Consider the following 24,041-nt stretch of genomic DNA (forward strand, 5'->3'; position numbering starts at 1 on the left):
TTCATCTAAGCAAACGCTGAGGTTCCGAGAAGGCTGACCACATCACACACTTGATTGGGCAAGGATCCTAAACCTCAGAAGCAGCTGCCTCTTCTTTGATCTGCTGAATTGGCCCCTTTCATTCATGCTACACTCTGAGGCAATGTGTGTTAAGCCACATCTTTTTAAGCCACTCCACTTTTTTCTTGGCGAAAGGACCTGTGAAGCCTTTGGCAGCTGCTGGACTCTTCCAACGGGCACAACAAAGAGATCCGTGCAGGCCGGAATCTTGCATACTTTTCCCACTTACAAAACGTGGTCTTTGTCAAAGGCGCTGCTGTGCATGAAAAGTAGCCTCGCCCCCATGCTTTAAAACAAAACCAAACAAAAGATGCAATGGCAATCCACAAAATAAAGCTGCGGGTTGCGCACAGACACACTGCTGTGCTGACATGAAACCGCTCAGAGGGAGCTGCTGACAATAGAAGGTTGACACACACTGCAGCCACTGAGAGGAAAGACACATTTTGCATGAGGGCTGGGGGGTGGGAGCCCCATCCATAGGGCCTGAAGACAGGCAGAATGGACCTTGGCAAAGAGAAAGCTAGGGAGACAAGGTGGCTGAGGACTAGGTGGCTGAGGAAGAAGGTAGAGCAAAGAACAAAGACACAGGGGGGCTAAGCAGAAAGGAAGAGAACAAGCCGTAGGCTGAGAAGAGCGAATGGGTAGAGGGAGCAGAAGGGAAAACACTTAAGGGGTCAGAGAGCAGGGCAGGTGGGAGGGCGAAGGACTCAACCAGGCAGAGTCCATTATATTTATTATGAAATGTCCTCAGCCAAACCTAAGATTTAGCCCACTTAATTATACAGGAAGGAAGGAACAAAACCACTAACTGCAAGTCTCCTAAAAGGAGCGAGTCTGGACAAGCAAGGAAGTGGCTTCTGTTCTCCATCCGGAAGCAAACTACCCGGAATTATAGGGAGCATTAGCTCTGATATCAGCGGATATGGGTGGGTGGGGAGAACGCAGAGACACAAAAGGAGAAAAGTGAGTTAAAATGGAGGGGGCAGATCATCTAGATGGAATCACAGAAACCGTGCCCCCACTTCCTCCCTTCAGCTTAACCAGCAGCATGCATATGCACACACCCCCACCTACCCCACCCCTTGTTTTTCCAGGCCCCCCCCCCGTTTCCCCAAAAGTTGCCAGCAAGGACGACAAAGGAGCCCACGGCATGTGGCTGCAGACCAAAGACTTTATTGCACAAGGAGGGCCACGGCTAGTCTGTACATTCAGTTCAAATCCAGGCAGGAGGCTGGGGTGGGGAAGACAGACGGACAACAAGATTCCCCACCTCCCCTCGCCTCTCTTAACCTTGGTCCAAGGAGGAAGGAAGGAAAAATATGTACAGGACACACAGACACAAAACGGCACAGGGGGAGAAGGGTGCCCCACCTCTTCTTGCTTTTCGAGGTGGGGCGGGCCAAGATCAGGATAGCCAATAGTCAGGGAAGGTGTGAGTCCGCCACAACCGGAGGGCGTCACGTTGGCTACCCCTGGCAGAATTGGAGGAGGGGGGAGCGTTGGGTAGCACCACTGGAGGCGGTGAGATAAAACAGCAAGCTGGATTGTCTTGCCCCCACCTAGGAAGAATCTGTGATGGGTTACAAGAAGAGGTGGAAATGAGGACCACACAGGGCAAGGAGGGAGCAGGGCTTGTGTCACAGCTTTCAAAAACTTCACAGTTAACGGGCATGCGGGCCAAGGCCTCCATCAGGCAGGAAGCCCCCTGTGCAGTCCCAAATCAGTGCTGGGATGGGTTGGGGGGAGGAGGGAGGGAGGGAGGGAATGGAGGCAGCGAGGGAAGGTTTGCTCAATCCTTCTCCCTCCAGCACCACCACTGTACACACCTCTGCCCAGGGCAAATCGTCAACCTGGGCATGTCACACTCTCCCCTTCCTCAAAGGCGATCTGCAGTTATTGCCTGGTGAATTTATTTTATTTTATTTTATTTTGTCCGATGGAACCACAAGGGTGGCATTTCCACGGGGGCTGGTGGCAAGAAAAGTCCAGGGTCCAAAATCGTAATTCGGTTTTTAAAAAAATTAAAAAAGATGCTCGACAAGACAACCATTCCCACCCCTAACCCCACCCTGGAGAGGAGGCTTTGTATGGCTCCAAACTAAGGTTACAGGCTGGTGCACAAATTAATTGGGAAAGGGGGTGGGGCAGTAGCCCCTGAAAGGAACTGGGTGGCAAGCCTTGGTTGATAGGTGCAACCTGTTCAGTAACAGGGGCCCAAAGAGTTCCACCTCACCCAAGGTGGCCAGTGGAGCCCTGTGTCCTTTGGGCCCCCAAACCTCAGCTTCCACCCAACCACCCCCCATTCTGGGAATATACAACACCCCCCCCCACCAAGTGGTAAGAGCTGTAGCACTAGCCACATCAAAGGCTAGCAGAGGGAGGGCTTAAGTGGGGGGGGGCAGGAGCACGTTGTAATGGAACAGCCTGTCAAAAGTCTCTGTTGTGCTCCAAGTAACGAGCGAGTGAGAGAGAGCACCAGCTACCCCCTCCTAGGCCCCCAAAGGTGTGAGTGAGGTCAGAGGGCCTCAAGGGCAGTGGGGAGGCGTTGGGGGGCCGCCCAGCATCTGTGTGACCTGGCTGAGCTGAGCTGCCGCCGTCTCTGACGCTTCCTTCAAGCGCTGGGTGTTCTCTTGAAGGGTCTGCACTTCCGCCTGCAACGCCGCCTTTTCAGCTTTCTCCTGGAGGACCAACAAGGAAGAAAGGAAACTCAGAAACACATCAGGGGCTCCATCCCATTACACTGGCTTGGTTCTAATCCATCTAGAGGCTGAGGGGACAAGGCTGCTGTTGCTGCAACAATTAAAGCCTGCATCTGACCATATGAAGCCATACACTCGCCGAGATCCTCAAGAGAGACCCTGTCGCATGCCTAGACAGCAGATCCTGCTGCTGCTGTTGGTGCAGTGTGTCTTCCGGATGATGCTGACTCGCAGCAGGACCTTCTCAGTGGTGGTTCCCAATGTGTGGGACACCCTCCCCAGTGAGGTGTATCTTGTCTTCTGCATCAGTGTAACATTCTGGAGGAATTTTAAACTGTTCCTGCTCACCCAGGCTTTTGATGGCCAAAAGATACTGCTCCCAGCAACCCTGAAATTATTAGCTGATTTTTTAAAAAGATGCTCTTAAATGTTAAATAAATAAATAAATGAATGAATGAATGAATGAATGAATGAATGAATGTTTAATTGTGTTGCTTCAGCATTCTGTTGTTTGCTGCCCAGGGCTCCTTTGGGTGAGGATTCAACAAATAAATAAATAGCACGTGAGGGGGTGGGAAGACAGTGCCCTTCCCTGTTTGCTATGTTTTGTTGGAGGAACACTCGGCCCCCAGGAGCTCCATCAGGCCCCCTTCTCCTTCAGCATTCTGTTCCAGGCTGGAAACTTTCCCAACCACCAGGACCCTTTCGAAAAGGGCTTTCAAACAGCCCCACACTAGGCTTTGAAGTGCAAACAATTGGGGCCTCAAAATGCAGCGTCACCTGATGTCACTATGGCGTTAGGTGGCAAGGTGGTGCTACCCACCTGTCAAATTAGGCCCACCAGAGTGACGGGGGGGGGGGATAAGGATGGAACCTGTTGGCTAGAAAATGCTTCCTGAATGACAACTGGACTGATCTGTTCCAGCAAGACTGCTCAGGAGTTCCCTCGGCACCTCAGAGATTAATAAATGCATTGTGGCTGGAGGTTTTGTAGGCAATACCCCACAAACTGCTCTAGTGAGGCCTCATTAATTCAGACATTGCTGAGGAGAAAGTTCCACATGGCATGACTAAAAAATAAACAAGGAAACCCACATCTCTACGAAGGGAGGAACACCAGACAGTCTGCAATGTCTGAGTTTGGGCAGCGAGTCCTGATAATGACACATACCCGGGGGTGAGGGTGTTATAGGTGGATGCCAAGCTATTTTAAGAGGAAGCCTCCTCCTTTCAGAATGATTTTTAAAGGAAAATGGGAAGGGAAGAATTCATGGTTCACATTCATGAACAAATCTGATGGCTTTCTGCAGGGCTTGAAGTGGGGGGGGGGGAATGAAGATTATGGGCAGTTCCCTCACTGCAAAGGTTTCATTCTATCTGCATTTATTTATACACAGATAACTCAGGGGCTGGGCAGCCTTTGGGCTTGTGGGACCTACCTGCTTGTTCTACCAGAATCTTGAGGTCTACCAACCAGAATCAGGTGCACAGCTGCAGCTCAGGTGGATGGAAGTACACTAAGACTTAAGGAGCAAGGTGCCTTTTGAGCACAAACGCAGGCCAGGAATTTGTGCTCAGCATCAGCATAGATGCAAAGTCCACAAGCCCTTTTTCACAAAAACCCAGTCCTGCTTTTCCCCCCAAGTTTTCTTTCTCAGCAACCTATTTTTATTTATTTATGGTGGTCGGGTAGTTGTTTTAGTTGTTGCTGTTTTTGGGAATGAAAAACGCTGGCTGATCCCCCATATATCCACCAATAGATCCTGAACTACCTTGTGCTCGCTTGCCCCTGAGATAACATATAGCTATGGCCAGGTAGGCTTTTCACAGAACAAGCTGCGGCAGATGTTCCCGTTCCTCAAGACTGCAGAAGCAGCCAGTGACATGTGCCTCAGGTACAATACCTTGTATGATTTAAAACTGGTTCAGGGGAGGAATTAGTCCCATGAGGAAATATTGAATGAACTGGGCATCTTTAGTTTGGAGAAGTAAAGACTGAGCAGAATTCTTCAAATACCCAAAGGGCTGTTGCCTACAGGAGGGCAAAGACTCTGGGTGCCTCCAGACTAGGAATTTTGTGGCAGCAATTCAAGTGCACACCAGAACTTGAGATTTGCATAATTAAAGGGGATTAAGGTGCTCTGTTGCCCTAGCATAACAAATCCACTTAAAAAAATAAAATAAAATTTGCAGTTAGGAAAGTGATGGGGAAACACACCCAAAAATGTGGGATGAACAAATGGTTAACGGCAGGGAACTTTCAGCCCATATATCCACCCAGTTTGACCCACAAGTCAATTTTGGGCAGCCTATGCCCACCTGCCCTACACCTGATGTCAAGTGTGAAGCAGGTAAAAGTGTGGTTTGTCTGAAAGGGATTTTCTTTGTGCAGTACCTCCAAAGTGCCAATAACCAGCTGAGATCCTGATAACTTGCATCCTCCCCCCTCTCTCAAAAGGGCAGCAGCTGCTCTTTTTTAAGAGTGCAAAGGAAAATTTAATGTTATCTTTAGTTTGGCTCTAACTTTGGGAGAATGGGGAATACCTTTCAAAAGTAAATTTTGCAAAAACCATGCTGGTCTGATCCTCTGTGCCTCTTACATTCCTGCTCACTACCTCACCTTCTGAAGATCTTCCTGCAGTTTCTTGAGTGTCGATTCCAAATGCAGGACCTTATCAGCAAGGCTGAGAGGAAACTGGGACCTGAAAGAGTTGGAAAAGAAGGGAGAACCAGGATGGGGAGACACTGATGTTAACTAGCCTGGCAAATGATTGTTCTCACATTTTTATGTAACTAGGAAGATGTATATATTTTTGATACGCCTTGCAGAATGGAGAGAAGGAATTCAGGGAGCTGACGTACGGATGAGATCTCCCCACCATACAGCTGAACCTCTCCAGCACGCTCAAATCTCTCTTCCCTGTCCCCTTGTACACACACAGAGAGAACTATTTCTTACTCCTCATTGGGTTGCTGCTGGCTCGTGCCCCTCTGGACGGTGGTGCACAGGGATTCCCTGCTCTCCAGCACATGCTGCCCTATGGATGGAGAAAGAGGCACAGGTAAGAGATTCAGCCAGAGCAAGAGGAAAGCCCTAGATAGGGGAATGGCCCATAGCTCAGTGGCAGCACTCTGGCTTTGCACACAGAAGGTCCCAGGTTCAAGTCGGACCTGTTCTAAGGCACCTTCCTGTGTTCCTAAGATGCTACCCTACACTAAGTTCCAAGACCTTTGCCACAGCTAGTGCCAGCCTCTTGGTTTGGTCCCCCACACTCACTCACCTTCCCTGGAAAGGGCCTCCAAGATGCTGTTGCAAGCAGAAGCCAAGTTGGCAATGGACTCCCACTCATCCTCCAGGGACTCTCCAGCTTCAGAGAGGACTGGGGGATAAAGGAGAGGGCAAGGCCTTCAGTCCTCAAGCAAACCCTTGGCCCGCCCAGGCGTGGCCACATCAGTGCCTCTGCACCCGGGGAAATGGGGGCAGCAAAGGAGCGCAGGGTGGAGGATCTCTTACTTTTGGTGATGGAGTTCCGCAGGGAAAGTGTCCGTGGCAGGAACTTATCTGTTTCTCTGGACTCCAAGTGTGGAGAGGTCTTTTCCTCGGCAGGCAGAGATTCGGGGCCTTTGGCTACCTGGCCCACAGATTCTTTCTTGTTTACAATGGGATCTCCAGGATGGTCCTAGGAGAAGCAGAGCAGAAAAAACAGCCCTCTGTGCATTCTGCCATGTGGCACAAGCGACTAAATGTGGAACACAGTGCAAAATCTAACTTCCTGAGAAAACTTTGGCTTTCTTTTTTCTTTAAGAAACTTTCCAGCCCTCTTAAGACAGCAGCAACAGGATATTCTTACCCTAATCCTCATAAACTAGCAAGAAGTCTACTGTTGCTACAAGGGGTAGGAGATGGAGAAGGGGACGTGTATGCTGCAAAGACCTAGACAAATGGGGTGCGATTCAGGGCCCATTTCAGTAGATGATTAAGGGATGGAGCAACACCCCTGTGATGTAAGATTGCAGGTGAGTGAGAAGCAACATGACAGAAGTTTATGAAAGTATGCATGGGAGTGAGAATGGACAGAGACATTTTCTTCTTCCTCTCTCAATATACTAGAACCCTTGGACATTCAATGATGCTGAATGTTGGGGGATTTAGGACAGATAAAATAAATGACTTCTTCATGCAGTGCATAGTTAAACCATGGAGCTCACTTCTGTAGGAGGCTGGGATGGCCACCAATCCAACTTTAAAAGAGGATTGGGCAAATTCATAGCAGATAAAGCTACCAATGGCTACTAGTGTTGCCTCCACAGTCAAAGGCAGTAATGCTTCTGAATACCAGTTGCTGGAAGACATAGGAGGGGAGAGGGCTCTTGGGCTCAGATCCTGTTTACAAGTTTCCTACAGGCATTTGGTTGGCCACTGTGATAAGAGGGTGCTGGACTAGATGGGCCATTGGCCTCATCCAGCAGTCTCTTCTTATGTTCTTATATTTGATGCCTCAAGCCTCAAATACTAGCAGGTTGCGTGCGCGCACAAACACACATTGTGACATTGCAAGCAACTCCTTCCACTTTAAAAGGGTTGCCTCAGGTGCTACTGCTGGAGAGGGAGTGCAGCTGTGCTGGGGAATTGGATCTGGACAGAGGATCATATCCGGAAATGGCCAACCCTTCACCAGGCAAGGGGGTGGTAGGTGTGGCTTTGCCAAAATGGCCTCATGAGCCATGGGGAGGCCCCATTAGGCCCATGGGTTTGAGATTCCCTACCAATGAGCTCCAGTTCGATGAAGAATGTCCCATGCACAATCACAACACCTCCAGTTAAAAGGATCAGGAAGGGGAAGAAGGGGAAGACCTTCCTCTGCCTGAGACACCTCCCTCCCATTCCTCTGTTGCCTCCCTTGTGTCTGTTTTGGGACAATAAGCCCCTTGAGGCAGGAACTTGCCAAACATCCTCCTTGTAAATCACCACAAACATAGATGCCACTATATTATTTAAAGTGGTTGTTGTGACTATTATTAATGTTAAAATCAAAAGGCACATAAACTGAGGTACAAAGAGGGAAGACAAACACTTACTGTGTCCTGGTCTGAAGAGGGCTTGGGCGTGGCAGCCAGGATGAGATCCGGAGGGGGATTTGGCAGGACAGGGATGTCCTGAGGTGGCACCCTGCAGAGAATGAGACCCCAGACATTGAGACATGGAGAAAGGAATGGAGAATGTATGCTAAAAGGATGATGTGTCTCAGAACCAAGTCACAGCATTTCCTACAAACGTTTTCCAACACACAACAGTCCAATTTAGATCTAAACACATATTGTAAGAAACCCCACCTTTTTTGCAGCCTTGGTTCCTGAATATCACACATTTTTTTTAAACGGCCAGAGGAAAGGAAATGGCTATTCTATTCATTGATGCCTAACTTTCTCCCCCTCTCGCAGGAGCTGCAAAAGCTGATGAAAAGAAAGGAGTTGGCAGCTAGTAGCCCCAGAGCACAATCTGGTCCACTGACAAATGTTAGCAGCCCTCTTCGCCCCTCCAATTACCTGCAACCTTGTTATCATGGGCCTTGAGGAAAATACATGTTTACAGGTGCAAATGCACACACACCCCTCACACTCCCTTTATCCCATGCCTCTCTCTCTTCAGGTGCTTCTAGCAGCAGAAAGAGAGGAAGCATGGAGCAGCAATGAAAGGTCTTTCGGCGCAGTCTCCTACACCCCTACAAAAACAGACAAGGGTTGCATGTCTAACCCAAGATAAAACTGGTGGAGGGGCTGTAGCAGAGACTGTTTTGCAAGCAAAGATCCCAGGTTCAATCCCCTGCATCTCCAGTTATACAGATCAGGTGAAGCTCTGTGTGCCCAAGTTCCTTTACCATTCGAAGCACAGTGGACAATGCCAAGCTAGAAAAAGAGATAGCCTGGACTGAATAAAGCAGTCTCTTGTGTTCCTAAGATCCATGGAATGAGGCAGAGGGAAAGGGGTGAGTGGGTATGAGCCCTGAAAGAGCCTGGAGGTACTAGTGCTACTCACGGGTCTGGAGGCTTGGGCGTTCGGTCACTATGACTCCGCAGAAACTCAGTCCTCTCCTCCGCCAGGCTGTGAGGGGGCCCGTCTGGCAGGGATAGTGAGTGGAGCAGCTGGAGCGTGGCAGGCTTGAACCCTGCTTCGCTCCCCGGCCTGGTCAACTCCACATCGCTGGCTGGTGGCTCACTCCTCCTCTTCTCTTGTAGAGACTTTAGGTACAGCTCCGAGAAACTTCTGCCAATGCAGAGAAAAAGGAACAGGACAAAGGCATCAGAGCACCATCCTGTGGGTTGAGTGGAGGAATAATCTTAAGTGTCGTCCAGCAACAGCTATTCCATCAGGACTAGAGGGCTAGTTTGATACACCTAACGGCAACCACTCCATCAGGCTGCAGAGCAGGAGCAAAGGGAAGCAAGGCTATTCTATAGGCTCTGCAGAGAAAGCAGCTGCCTTTGGCTCACCTACAACTGTTGTGCAGCAGCATGCATTTCATCATGCTACTTTCCAATCAAGCTAGTCATTTTAAGAAGGATAAAAAGACCTTCTTATTTATAGAGTAGGGAAGGGACAATAGGGCACCTCTTTTGCACACAGAATAATTTTATGTATGCTTTCATTACAGAGACTTAAATCCTGCTCTTCAAAGTCCTGGGGCAGAATGTAAAATTGGACAACACAATGAAAACAAATTAAAAGCATATACAGTTACACCAAAAGCAGGGAAACCTAAAAGATCACACAGAGATACACACAAATACACCAAAAGCTAAGAAAGGGAAGCGTAGGGGAACCCATTTCAAATTAAATTACAAGGCCGAATATAGGTCATTAAAATGGGGAATACAGGTCATTAAAATGACACATAAAAGCAGGAGCCAGGCAAGCATCCCTGGGGAGAGCATCTCAAAATCAAGCTGACACCAATGAGAAAATTTATTATGGCCAAGACAGCCAGGTCCCAGCGGACTGCTGCTATTATCTCCAGTTCAAGACCCCAGGCACCTTATGCAAAGGGGTTTAATGCCAGGACTAGGTACTGGGCAAACCCAAAATAAATCAGAACTAAAAGCAACACACCACGGAGAGCAAATATGAGAAACCGGTCCTGGAGTGTTCCTCTCTTCCACCCCCAAAGAGTACTTACCTCCGGGCCTTTCCGTTCTCATCTGGGGGTACGACAGTAATGGTGACCTTCTTGGCAGTGCGCAGAAGCTCAGAGGTCTGGGCATGGCTGAGGCTGGGCAAGGGTCTCTCGCAGACACGGACCAGGCGGGCCCCCGGCTGGAGACCAGCCGTCTCAGCAAAGGTGAAGCGCTCCACCTCCGTCACGAAGCCCTCGGGGTCCATCTGGAAGCCCAGCTGGCCAACCCCGTTCCGCAAGAGGGTCAGCTCCCGCGTCTCACAACCCCGAGTCACCAGCTGGGGGGAGGGGAGATAGTTCAGGTGGTGACTAGATGAAGCCAAAGAGCCTATTTTTATAGCCAGTGTATAGCCTTGGGACCCACCAAGTAATAATAAGCACAAAACCCCTCTCTAAGCATATGGAGAGTGTATTTCCCCACAGCCAATTAACAGCAGTCACCCCCCCCACCCACATCTGTAATTCAGGAAGTGGAGCACAAGGGACCCAAATTTAGCACCACAGCACTTTGAATCCAAACGATGCTATGCATCCCTTCCGCTCCCCACCACCCCTTAGCGGGTGAAAACAAATTATTACCTGCAGCCGGTGGACAATGTCACGGATATCGGAGGCCTGACCCTCATCCACACGCATGCAAATGTAATCCCCTGTCTCATAGTAGAGGTCCAAAGTGCAGCTTTCAGAGAAGGTCCAAGCCAGGATGTCCCGGCAGGAACAGTTAAAAACCACCCTCTTCTCACGGGCTTCAATGAGGACTAGAAATTCAGCCGAGATGCCCAGCAGGCACCGCAGCTCAGGAGTCTTGCTCTCGGGTCCTCTACTGCCATCCCGTGCCCACACGCCCCACACCAAAGCCCCCGCACTGTGTGCCTCTGCCCCCTTTGGTGCCTTGGACTTCTCGCGCTTCTTTGCAGCCAAAGCGATGAGGGCCAAGCGCGACGAGGAGGCCTCCAATGTGCTGGTGGTGGCGTGGTTGAGGGCCAGATCTCGCAAGTACTCCTGGCGGGTGCGCGTTGCCATGGCGTGGAACTTCCCTGAGCGCTCAGCCGCATTTTCTGCGTTGATCGCCTTGGCGAGCAGGAGGTCTCGGAAAGCTGGGCCCTTGGCAAAGGAGTTCTCAGCCGGGATGAAGGGACCAAAGCGTGGGATGTCCTTGGTGCAGCTGACAGCCACGCTGAATGGAGCAGCCATTTGCAGAGAGAGAGAAGAAGAAGGAACGCAGGACACTTTTTAAATTAAAAGAATGCAATGGAATCGCTTATTTCTCTGCATCACTGAAATAATTTTGCATTGGTCCCAGGATTCAGCATCCTGGGCACCTGAATTTCCATTTGAATATATTTATATATATTTTAAAAGCAGCTTTCTAGCCCTTATGACTCTCCCCAGAGTACACCTCTTCTTCCTAGGCCTTAACCCTCAATGGCCCTGCCTCATGCTCTCATTAAATGCTTTTATCTAGCTAGAAATATCCTTGAACAGTGATAATGGCCTCTTGCTTGTGAGGATGGAGAGAGGTGTTTGTAGGAACCTCTGACTCTGGGGGTACTTGCCCTACCATATAAAGGTAACAGTCACATCAATTTCGCTGCCCATTTTCCGGCCCGGCCAAACACTGGCATGTGACCTCTGGGAGGTTGTTGCAGCATGATGGAAACAATTGTGGTGGGGTGGGGGGGAGCAGTCTAAACTAAGACAGTGACCCTGTGCAATCCTAGTTTCCCAAACCTGCTACTTAAAAAACAGCATATATTTGGGGGCAGGGATCTATGGGCCTCGCAGCAAGCCCACCAAACCAGAGGGCTGGTACAATTAAGGCAGTCAACTTGCTAACAAACAAATTACTGGGCAATAACAGTAACTGAGTTCAAAAGCAGCTAGGCCTTCCGTACTGAACTGATCAAGGAACTAGGCCCAAAGCCTGAGGCTTTTGAACTTTGCATTACCCTGACAACCACTCAAGAACAGGCCTCGCAGCTCCCTCTGCTGGTGTGCTGTGACAGTGGTACAGAAAGAAAAGTTCGGGGGTTTGAGAGCTTGAAAAAAATGGGGATCCCATAGCTCCCAATCACCTGAGGAAAAAACAGGATGGTCAAATCTTGGCAGCCATTTTTGGTGCCACAATCGCATGTGCTCTCGCCCAGGAAAAAAAAGTACTGTTTGGGGGCACCGCGCGAGATCTTGCCACAGTATAAGGCAGTGGCAATATGGCTGTGAATAATGGTTTCTGAGAATCACAAGTGGGGAAAGTTGCTGTTGTGCAGGGTTGCCATATTTCAAAAAAGTAAAATTCCTGCAAAGTTATTTTTAGGAAGACCCCAAAATTCTTGACATTTTAGGGAACAAACCCAAATTGTTGAGCTTTTGAAGGGAAACCTCCCCACCAAAAAATAGTGATTTTAAGCTTTTGGAGCTGTTTCCACTGCTTTTTCCATTGCATTACCATACATCCGGGTTTCCCCTAACATTTTGCTGATTCTGCAAAATCCCCCCCCCCCCCCGACGCACTTTTTACATCCCAAAACCAGGATGTGTCAGGAATTTTCCTGACATATGGCAAGCCTACTGTTGTGCACAGGTCCTGCTTCTGGGCTTCCCACTGGGGCATTGGGCTGGCTTCTGTTTGTAAGTTATCTAGGAATTATTTTTGTACTGGGCAATTGATAAATCAAATAAATTAACAGTCAAATAAATATTAGCTTTCCACAGTTCTGGCATAGCACCTGATGAGGTAGGCTGTTGCCTCTAAAAGCTTATGCCAGTTTAGAATATTTTTTTAACAGTTGGGGGGGAGGGTCTTGTTAGGGTCAAAAGGCAGTATAAAAACGATTTAATAAATAAAGTTAAAGGTTACTGAAAAGTTAGTGTCATTTAACACATTCTTTAACATGCTAGTCTTAGCATGCCTGGAGAGCTATCTCAACAAATGTGTGTACTATCTAGGGATAGCCACCAGAAATAAGTGACTTTATTACTGATTATTTATTACTAATATTACATTTATTTCAGTTGCCAAATTTAGTCAAATTTGACTTGTACTGTAATGATTCATTATTTTACTCATTAATTTCATGAATCAACGCATTTCTAAAACGGGTATTTTTCCTTCTTGGAAAAAAAAATTCCCCGCATCACTTATGGAAAGCTGACATTGTGGCAAACAAAAAGAGGTATTCAGGAAACTGATAATTAAAGATACAGGAGCCTCTCCCAACATCCTTTACTGCTTTGCTCGTCTAACCTGGGCACGCTGGTACTATAATTATACCTTACTGTAAAAAGGGCAAAAATAGTGCAAATCAAGTTTGAAAAAGAAGTTGTACTAGAGTGAAATAGTTAGATGCTGCTGTCATCTGGTTTCTCTGGAGAAAGAAAAAATGCACCAAGAATGGCAAATAAAAACAGAAGGGCTACTGTGAACTAACCTCAGCACCAAACTACATGTGACATTAATCTCATGGTTTTCCCTTGAGTGCAGATGTTTCTCCCGACACAAAGAACCAGCCAGGGGCCCCATTCCAGATCTGGACAGCTGTGAGGAGGGATGGCAGGGGCAAAGCCACCTGTACCCTACTATACACACACCATTTAGGGGATTTGTTTTTATAATAATGGAAAACTAGGGGGGAAACACCCTTGTAGCTGTACTGTACTACTGTTATAGAGGAAACTGAGGGTCAAAATACTGTACAACGGTTCTTCAAAAAATAAAAAATAAAAAAATCCCTTAAAATGTGGCTGTACCTCTGTTTCACCACAAGGGGACATATTTCTAAGACAAAAGAGTAGAGGAATTACAAGTCTCAGCCAGCTGAGTTTCCTGCAGAGAATAAAATAAAAATCTAATTTCTAAAAACCCGTATGGAAACCTGGTCCTGGATTCCATATGCTGTTGGAACTGTGAGGACTTGGACTGAGAAGCAGTCTCATGTCTTGGGATTTAATCCAACGTTAGTCCTCCTCAGAGTAGACTGAAATTCATAAATATCCATTCATTCTAATGAGACTACTCTGGCTATAACTTAGTTGGATACAACCTTTGCTAAGAATCTGGGACAAATGGAGAAATTGGTACATCAGATTAATCTTATTCAGAAGTCTAGTTAAACTTTCTTCCTTAAATGGGGCACGTTCATTGCCTATGTGGAAGTGTGGTTTGAGGCAGTGGCTACAGAGTTGGATTAGCACAGGCTTCCTCAACCTGCGGCCCTCCAGATGTTTTGGCCTACAACTCCCATGATCCCTAGCTAACAGGACCAGTGGTCAGGGATGATGGGTATTGTAGTCCAAAACATCTGGCAGGCCAAAGGTTGGGGATGCCTGGATTATCACCAGGGGGCCTGGTTCAAAAACCCACTCATTCATGAAGCTCAGTGGGTCCAACACACTCTCTCCCTGATGAGCCTACCACAAAGGACTGCTATGACGACCATGGGCCACTCTGAGCAACTTGGATGAAGGGTTGGAATAAAATAAGGAAAGAATGGATTTAAAATTTAACAATGGGCAATGATGGCTGCATTCGCACATCACGTTATGCCACAAATTGCTTTAAACATGGTTTGTTCAATGCAGCTCAGAACCTCATATGTCAAGGACAACCCCTCCCCACATGCACTCACCCTGGCCCCGTGATCAGAGGGTGGCAACATGAGAACAAGCCTTTCCAGTGGTGATTCTGTGGTTGTGGAAAGCTCTCCCCAGGGAAGCTTGCCTAGTACCATCTTTGTCTAGTCTTAGTTGCCAGGCAAACGTGCACTTTTTACCTGGGCCTTTGGCCCTTAATTTGAAGGGTTTTAAGTATTTTTGGCCTCTATTAGTGGGGTAATAATAATTTAATAATAATTTATTATTTCTGCCCCACCCATCTGGCTGGGTTTCCCCAGCCCCAGGTAGGAAAAGACCTGCCTTTTATTTATATAGATATGTTTTTAAGGGTTTTTTATTGGTTCTGTGTAATTGGTCTTAGTGTTCGTACCTCACTTTGGTTATTTTCACAAGGTAAGCAACTTATAAATGTAAATAATAATATTGGCACAAGGACTAAAGGATTTACAACCAAAAAATACTAATTTCCTTCAATATCTCTCACTGTCAAGTCCATCGAGAGGAACAAGTCCAAAGGAGGTGTTACAATTGGAAGGTCAGGGAGAGTTTTGCCAGGTTTCCCCACACTGCCACCTCCCTCTCACCTGTAAGTAGTGTGCTCTGTGCAAGATTCATGTGCCCTCACCACAATGAACACATGCTGAAAGTGTGAGCGGAACACCTTTGGCGTGAAGGGGAGCGCTCCAGGCTCCTGGAAGACGATGGTCACAATGTCATTCCCAATGTGCCGCTTCCTCAGCAGCTGCAGAAGATTGGGGGTGGGGGAGGAAAGGAAGGTTAACAGAGAAATGGGGAGCTGGAGACTTGGGACAGGCACTCTGCTCAGCCTCTGAATGCAGCGTTAGAGGATGTGAATAAATTCTGCTTGATTCTTCTCCAGTATGTGTGTGGTGGCTTCCCCTCGCTTACTTTTTATGGGGAATCTCTTGTTCCCCTGAAATAAGCAAAAGTGCCCCCACATACCTGCTGGCGGTTGTTAGGGGTGTAGGGTAGCATGGTAGAGACATGGAACATGATCTCATAGTCCTGATACGTGGTATAGAGTGAGTGGGTTCCCGTGGAATCATCTGCAAAGAAGAGTGGCAGAGAGATTAAAAACACTTTCAGTGCAGCTGCAGCTAGCATCCACCCACCCAAAAGGTAGCTCTTTCAGTAAAGGTCTGTGTATGGCAGTCAGGTTGTGCATCCATAGCAGTAACCAGAGGAGCAATGACTGCTGGGAGGAGCGGAGAGAAGAAACGCCACGTTGCATCTGCAGCAGCATAACCGGACGCCTTCACCTGCCCCAGCTGCAACAAAACTGGTCTCTCCTAAAACTTGTCTCTCTACAGTCACAGCAGGCATGGCAACCTTCCAACTTCACCCCCCCCAAAAGCCGTACTTCTCCATTGTCTTCCGAGACAGACAGACGCCAACCAACCAATTTTACTTAATAAATAAACACATAGCTTTAACAGGAGAAGACAAAAAGAGCTAGGAACTTGATCACTAAGCCCTGCTCAGGCCTGGCATCAAAATGTGGCATACAACTACCAGATTTTTAGAAGACATCTGAAGGCAGCCCTGTTTAGGGAAGTTTTAAATGTTTAGGGAAGTTTTAAATGTTTAATAGATTATTGTATTTTAATATTCTGTTGGAAGCTGCCCAGAGTGGCTGGGGAAACCCAGCCAGATGGGTGGGGTATAAATAATAAATTATTATTATTATTATTATTATGCTGTGGCAAATGCTGTGGGAGAAACAAGGCCCTTTGGGGGGGTGGAGGTTGATGCTGTGAACCCTTCCATCGTAGGCTCAGGTTGTATATGTGTAAATAAACCATGTATCATAAACACACCATGGTCTCTGCTGTGCCTCATTTCCAAAAGGAACCACAAACCCTGGGCAACCGCCTGAAATCTTTCACTGCTCAGAGACTGGGGTGGCATGCAACAGTATCAATGCCGCCAGGAAATTCAGGTGGTAGATGGGCACTGCATCCAGCTGCCCTCTAAGCAGTTTATATTTTATTGCTGTTTACATTGCATGTTGTTTTTTTAAGTATTAAGAAATGGGGGAGAAGGACCAGGAGATCCATGGTCTACTGCGGAAGACCCCATAGGCCACCCCCTAACCATTACCCTGCAACACACACACACACACATTAATCACACTCCTGTTATACTTACTCTTGTTGTCTAGCTGGGCACGGTACTTGCCAAAGCCGAGCAGCCGGATGCGCTCACCCAAGAGGTCCAGGAATTCCTGGAAAGTTGGCCCTGCTTCCTCGTTGTTGTACATGTCTTCCTCGGAGCCCTGCCCTGCCCGGCAGTACAGCACCCCGACTTTCCGCTGGAAGCTGAGCTGCAGGGAGGGGGAAGTCCGGGATGGGTAGATTGAAGGGCAAGACCCAAAGGAGAACCAATCAGAGGCTCTTTCAAAGCCTTCACTTTACTGGGTAGGTCTAATCCAGCATCCTGTTGCACATAGAATCACCAATCAGATTCCTCTTGTGATGCCCACAAGCAGGCCACAAAAGTGCTAGCCTTCTCCTGCTGCTGTCGCCCAGAAACTAGTATTCAGAGTATCCAATGAGAGGTGCAACCGCAACAAAAAGCCCATCACGTAGTTGTCCCTGCCTTACTTCCGGGTAGCTGGAGTAAAAGATCTTAACATATGTGTCTCAGTAGAAAATCTTAAAAGCCGTGCAGATTGATGTGGGACAAGGCACTCTTTAAAAGTACCTGAGGTCCCAAGCTGCGTTGAGCTTTAAAAGCCAAAGTCAACACCTTGAATGGAAATGAACCCGTAGCCATGCTCATTTGAGACAGCAGAGAAAGATGGGGCTTCCAGATATTGTTGGACTACAACAACTCCCATAATTCCTGGCTGTTAGCTATGGTGGCTGGGGATCATGGGAGCTGGAGTCTAATAACATTGGGTGGGCTACAGGTTCCCTAGCCCTGCCTTACAGCTCAGCAGGCTGTTCTTTGATGGTTGCTGTCTGATGTTTAAATTATTATTTTTAAATAGAAATGATACAAGTCTAGTTGCTCAAGGAAGAAACTGATTGTCTAGATCCATTTCAATGGGGGTTTAGGCCCAGTTTTGGCCCAGAACCTGCCTTGGTCGCCCTGTACAATGACCTCACAGTCAGGAGAGAAACATGGGTCATGGGTCTCTGTTTATTCTCTTCAACCTCTCAGCGGCTTTCAATACCATCAACCATGGTTTCCTTCTGGAGTTAGGACCATGTGGCACTGCTTTGAGGTAGTTCCAGTACTACTTGGATTGATGTTTCCAGTGAGCGCACATTTTTTTCTTGCAAGATCTCGGTAGCCATTTTGGGTGCTGCGACTTCACGCGCTCTCACATTTTTGGGCAATGCGCGAGATCTTGGCCCCCTCCAAAAAAACGCTTTGGGGGGGCAAGAGCTAGAGTCACATGACTTGCCCAGAAACCAGCCCAGAAGTTTTGCATCAGAAAAAGTTGGAAGGTCTGAGAGTGTTGCTTAGGGAGTGTTCTTCAGCCCACGGAGACTTCAATGTGAGGTTCCTTGGGATTTGATATTATTCCTTGGTTGACATCTGATGCCCTTTTAAATGTGTTGTGGGATTATAGGTTTGTTTTTGTTCTTATTTTTACTATGTATTTTGCATTTTTTATACAGTCATACCTCGGCTCCTGAATGCCTTGGGAGTTGAATGTTTCAGCTCCTGAACGATCAAAAACCAGAAGGGAGTGTTCTGGTTTTCGAACGTTCTTTCGGAAGCCAAACGCCTGATACGGCTGCCGCAGCTTCCCTATATCATTCCAGTTTTAGTATATGTGCTGCCAAAGCAAGAACACAGCTTCCGCAGCTTCCAATTGGCTGCAGGAGCATCCTGCAGCCAATCAGAAGCCGTTCTTTGGAAGTTGAACGGACTTCCGGAACAGATTCTGTTTGACTTCCGAGGTACTGCAATTTTATGTTGTGAACCATTCTGAGATCTACGGATGAAGGGCAGTATAAAAACAAATAAACAATTTTTCATGGCAGTAAACGGCCTTGAAGGTAGTTCTAAGACATAACAGGGTGGGGAATATGCGTTTTGAATGAAAGAGCCTTACCCCTTGTTCATCCAACTTGAGCAAGGTCTCTGGGACCTTTGGGGAACTAGAGGCCAGGCGGAGACACTGCAGGTTGAGCTCTGGCATGACGTGTTCCAGCAACTTCTTGGGAGGGATGCCCCGTGGGGCAGTGTGGCGGGCCGAAAGGGGAAGAGCATCCTCCAGAATAGATCCCCGCAGAGTCCGGAGCTGGGAGGAAAACAAGAGCTGTCAAGGGGACAGGAGGAGGATCACACCAGGGGGACTCCCCTCCACGTAAGGCCATGACACCACTCAGTGTGGCCTAGTGGCTAGGATGTTGGGGTGGGACCTGAGAAAAGCTAGGGTTAAGTCCCACCTTTGCCACAGACTCTCTTTCAGGCCACATTTACACCATAAAGTGGTATAATGCCACTTCAAACAGTCATGGTTTCCACCAAAGAATTCTGGGAGCAGTAGTTTGTCAAGGGTGCTGAGAGTTGTTAGGTGACTCCTTATTCCCCTCACAGCCCTACAGTTCCCAGAGTGCTTTAACAATTAACCCCTGCTCCCAGAGGATTCTGGGAATTGTAGGTCTGTGAGGAGAATAGGGGGTCTCCAAACAACTCTCAACACCCATAACAAACTATAGTTCCCAGGATTCCCAGCCATGGCTGTTTAAAGTGGAATCCTAGTGCTTTAAACATCTGGTGTGAATGTGGCGGCTGTCATCTGCTCTGGGCTGGTGTCAGTTTTCCTGGGGAGGTGTCGTTCTCCAAGAAAGAAGAATCTGCATAGACAGAACTACATTATACAAACCATAAATTTAGGAATGGGTGACTTGGCTTCCACTAAACCCTTTCTCCCTCCCCATATTGTTTTCCTTGTGTGCCGTGTATTTTAGAGTGTTAACCTGAGAGCAGAGACAGTTCTCACAGCTGATTTTTGGTAAGCAAATTTAGCTCGCAATTTGGGATAAAAAAACACATGAACGGCCATTGCGGCATGCCTTAAGAACCCACCTGACTTGTGCGGATTATAAGGCGGTAATTGTACTGGGGTCCAGCGCTGCCCTCTTTCTCCTCACGTCGTAGTGATACAGCCACAGAGCCCAGCTTATCGTCTACCCCGAAGTAATTCTGGTGCTCTGTGTGGAGAGAAGCGAGGAACCTGCCTTGACGACGGCTTGCAAACAAAGCCAACCAGACTCTGAAAACAAGGAACCTCGCAGCAAAGGCGGCCAGCAGGAGGCCTACACTTGCCCCACACCCAGTGGTCCATTTTTGCCCCCAGCCACCCTGGACATCAAGGGTGAGCAGAAGGTCCAACGGGGTCTAGTGGAAGATCTCTGTATGATTCAGGAGATCAGCAAAGTTTTCCAACTCCCAATTAGAACAGGGGAAACCATTTTCTCCATCTCCACAAGGCTGCTGGAACGGGGAAAGCTAGCCAGGAGTGGGTGATGGTGGGAAAGGAGATTGAGTTCTGTTTTCAAGTTTGGACACAAAGTCCTTGGCTTAGAATGTGCTCAGAGGCACCTGCCTCTTCTCAACTACATAATTCTAACTGTAACCTTTTGTTCCTGGGTTTGGGCTGGTAGATTGTGGGGTTGATCTGAGAAGGCTAAGGCCAGACCATCCTTCCTTGTACACCAGCCTTCATCAACCTAGGGAGGCCTCCAAATTTTTTCGGACTAAAACTCCCATCAGCCCCACAGCAGCTGGTTGGTAGAGGCTGCTGTGCACTAGGGAAGGACAAAAAGGTAGCCCATCACGCCCAAACTGGGATTTTGTCTTCTCCCAATCTCTAACTTGCATCCAGTCACACCTCCTATTCAGGGCAGGTGTCACCACATTTTAGGAACATGCCTTTGAAGCGGCTCTGCCCTGCACCTTGCAAGGCACACTAGGTTTCAAAATTCTCCTTTTTTCCAGATGCCTTCACTAGCACTGCAATCCTCTTAGCTTCAGAGTGACCACACCACTTGCTGTCCATCGTTTTGGTCTCCTTTTAAAGTCATATAAATGCATTTCAACACACCTAAGAGCCACTCAATTTACTCTAATGAGCAGGGCTGTTGTTGGAATGGATCTAAAGGGGGCTGAATGTCTTCAATAAAGCTATCTCTGTTGGAAAAAGAATGATCTACTGCTGTTTCAGAAACATTAATGAAAAGATTACATGAATTGAATAATACAAATGCTGTAGACAATTTTGTTGAAATATGGCATCCTTTTATAAAATACTTTACTGATAACTCTGAAGAATGGCAAGTACCAAAACCAGAGATTGGACTTCGGCAAATCTTAACTAGATTGATCTCTCCTGAAGGGGGAAGAGTTGGGGTTTTGTTTTTGTATTCCCCCCCTTTTGTAATGGTTATATATTGGGAATTAATACAGCTATATCAAAAATTAAAAATAAAGGCAACTCTGACAAAGGACCGACGGTTGCATAAACTAATAGAATTTGCGGAATGAACAAGTTTTACAGCCAAAATAAGAAACTGGAATGAGGAAAAAGTAAGGAGTGAGTGAGATTGTTTTGGAGAATATTTAAAAAGAGACGGTATCATGGTTAATTTCCAGGTGGGATGAACTTAGGACCAGCAGTGGACAAGATAAATGAACAGAGAAGAAGAAAAAGGATGGAAGTCTACTGGGGATGCAGAGATCCAAAGAATATGAACTAGAATGTCAGTCAAGAATAGATTGGGAAGCCAATACAGACTGGGTACGTAAATCCATGTATATAAATGAGTGCAACGTTAAATTTGAAAATGTGTTAAAAAAAATTATTTTTAAAAATTAAAATTAAAGCTATGCATCATGCAAAAAGGAAGCAAGAGGAGGCAAAAGAATGGTCTCCAGGAATTGGAATCCTAGTTTTAGGAGGAAGAAAAATGTCTCCCTAGCCAGGTTTTCCATACTGCACATTCTCCGTATACCCCTCTATTGTGTCCCACACAACCCCCACTCGCCTTTTTGCTTTTTCCTCGCTTCAACACCCCAAGTCAACTCCCACAGCCCGCCCAGAGCCCCCTTCCCCTGCTCCATCTCACCCTGCCAGCAGCCGCTCACCCTTGCCGTAGAAATGCTTCCGATAATAGCAGGCTCCAAGGTCGGCGTACTCAATGGCATGGCTTGTCCGGCTGGTCCTCTGCCCGTAGCTCTCCCGGGGCTCCTCCAGCACAGAGACCGCCATGTTGGGGCAGTGAAACCCCGCAAGGGAGCCCCGATGCTGGCCGATGCCCCACTCAGCCTCGCCCCCAGCCTCCATGCGGAAGTTGGGGCAGCTGAGCACCAGGGGCCTGTCCTTGTCCTCACTCCCCTCTCCCTCAAAGGAGGGCGCCGGGTCTGCCTGGCAGAGTTCCCGTTCCGACGCAGCCGATGCCCCGGTGGTGACATTGCCAGGCTTCTCCGCCTCTCGGGTGGCCTCGCCCGGCTCGAAGAGGATGCTTTGGACGTCGTAGTGGGCCAAGTGGCGACCCCATACTGGCACGGGCGCCTCAGAAGGCACAGGGTCCCCGGCCGGCGCACCGTCCGCCTCGGTCTCCCACACTTCGTTGGCCGCCAGTCCCAGCAGAAGCAGGGGGTCGCGGAAGCGCCGTGCTGTGGGGCTGCCGGCCCGTGGCTCTTCGTGGCTGTGTGCCCGGGCACGAGGGGGCGCGGGGCACTTTGTGGATGTGTTGGGGATGCTGCTGATGCGGTGAAGGCCAACTCCAGCGGCGGGTGGCGCAGTGGGCAAGGGAGAGCCGGGGGCAGCAGGGGCAGGGGCCAGCTCCCCTTCGCTGAGCGTCACGTCGCTGTTGCTGCGATGCATGAGGTAGCTACGCCTCGGGGACCTCAGTGGAGGGCCGCACTGCCCCGCAAGGGGGCCCTCAGCCGCCTGGGGCTTGGGGGCCCGGAAGGTGTCGAAAGAGAGGGACGTGAGAGGCGGTCGGTTCCAGTGGCTTCGGGTCTTGCGGATGAAGAGGTCGTCTGACTGCATTGCCTCCAGGCGCCCACAGACCTCTCCCCTCGCGCTGGCCCAGGCACCCAAAGGACCACGGGGGAATCTGGATCCTACCCAACTGGAGAAACTGGAGAAAGAAAAAACAACACCAATCTCGCTTCCCTAGGTGCGTCAGCAAATCAGGTTGTCAGCATGTAACAGGCCGCAGTCTCTTTGGCGGAAGAGGTCAGTGCCCCGCCCATGGGGAGGGGCTTCCAAACACACTTAAAAGGGATCTAGTCCTGCTGGGGAGATCCAAGTTGCTCCTCAGCAAACAGGCTCCATGCAGAGGCGAGGGTCAGCACACAGCAGCCAGGCGGGCACGGGTGCCAGGAATCACCTGGCTACGGCAAAGCTGTCTAGCCATTTTGAGGGCTGTTTACTGCAATGGAAAAAAAGAGACACAGGAGAGAGGGAAGAAGGCAGGTGAAAAAGATCTGCTTTGAGCCAAACACACCGGGTTTATGGAGCTGGAATTCAAGCCTGCTGTGATATCCACATCTCCTGCTTTGGAGACCTTGCCAAACTTTCCCAGGTGGGGTACAAGCATTGGACCCAAGAGGCCTGAAAGATTGTACTTCCCTACACAAACCTACCCGGGTGTTAAGATCCTCAGGTGAGCACCTTCTCTCATTCCTGTGAACCTCAGAGTCACGGTTGGTGGTGACACCAAAGAGAGAGTCTATTCTCTGGCTGCTCCCGCATTGTGGGATTTCCTCCCAAGAGAGGCTAGACTGGCTCCCTCTTTGTTATCCTTCTGCAGGCAAGCCCAAACCTTCCTGTTCAGACAGGCCTTTGGAAATTAAGGTGTGGACGATGCTGATAGAATCATAGAAATGAAGAGTTGGAAGGGACCCTAAGGGTCATCAAGTCCAACCTCCTGCAATGCAGGAATCTCAGCTGAAGCATCCATGAAACATACCCATCCAGCCTTAAAAACCTCCAAGGAAGGAGAGTCCACAACTTCCCGAGGGAGACTGTTCCACTGTTATACAGCTCTTACTGTCAGAAAGTTTTTTCATATGTTTAGTTGGAATCTCCTTTTTTGCAATCTCCTTTCTGATCACTGGGCTTTCAAGTACTTAGTAACACCTCTGAACCTGACTATAACCACGGCATCTGGAATCCTGGGGAGGAGGAGAAGCTCCCTTCTTCAAACTTTGAATAGCACCTGGAATAAAGCGGTTCCTCTACCCAAGAGTTCAGCTTCCCAACTCAGCATCAAACGATGCTCTTCACTTTGCACATTCCCAGAAACACTCTCACCTGTGCTCCGGCCCTGCGGTTTTGCCAAGCCCCAGTATTAAAGCAAAACCAGGGCTCCATTTGCTCCACACCCCATGTAGAATAAAATCCCTTCTGTCAAGAGCTGATTAGCCTAGTTATTTGACAGAGCATCCTCCCCACCCCACCCCCAAGGGCTGTCACTCCCAATCACCATCGGAGGAACTGGTG

The 24,041-nt window shown here is 48.5% G+C and overlaps 1 protein-coding gene across 6 annotated transcripts in view; it reads right to left on the reverse strand.

Moving 5' to 3' along the window:
- Positions 1–1,790: 1,790 nt before the first annotated feature.
- SIPA1 (signal-induced proliferation-associated 1) overlaps positions 1,791–24,041 on the reverse strand; it is a 35,774-nt gene continuing 13,523 nt past the window's right edge. For all 6 annotated transcript variants that reach the window (XM_082204023.1, XM_082204026.1, XM_082204022.1 and 3 more), the window contains 15 exons: positions 21,674–22,968; positions 19,616–19,740; positions 18,636–18,824; positions 16,715–16,889; positions 15,509–15,612; positions 15,130–15,287; positions 10,514–11,111; positions 9,938–10,212; positions 8,800–9,027; positions 7,842–7,932; positions 6,277–6,442; positions 6,044–6,142; positions 5,722–5,800; positions 5,383–5,464; positions 1,791–2,741 (listed from right to left, as the gene is read on the reverse strand). In XM_082204023.1, the coding sequence (XP_082060149.1) occupies positions 2,589–2,741; positions 5,383–5,464; positions 5,722–5,800; positions 6,044–6,142; positions 6,277–6,442; positions 7,842–7,932; positions 8,800–9,027; positions 9,938–10,212; positions 10,514–11,111; positions 15,130–15,287; positions 15,509–15,612; positions 16,715–16,889; positions 18,636–18,824; positions 19,616–19,740; positions 21,674–22,583 (3,432 nt within the window). In that variant the 5' untranslated portion in view covers positions 22,584–22,968 and the 3' untranslated portion in view covers positions 1,791–2,588. The remainder of the gene's footprint in view (positions 2,742–5,382; positions 5,465–5,721; positions 5,801–6,043; positions 6,143–6,276; positions 6,443–7,841; positions 7,933–8,799; positions 9,028–9,937; positions 10,213–10,513; positions 11,112–15,129; positions 15,288–15,508; positions 15,613–16,714; positions 16,890–18,635; positions 18,825–19,615; positions 19,741–21,673; positions 22,969–24,041) is intronic.

Source organism: Podarcis vaucheri (assembly GCF_965113315.1).
Source record: "Podarcis vaucheri genome assembly, chromosome: 16".
NCBI classification, from domain to species: domain Eukaryota; kingdom Metazoa; phylum Chordata; class Lepidosauria; order Squamata; family Lacertidae; genus Podarcis; species Podarcis vaucheri.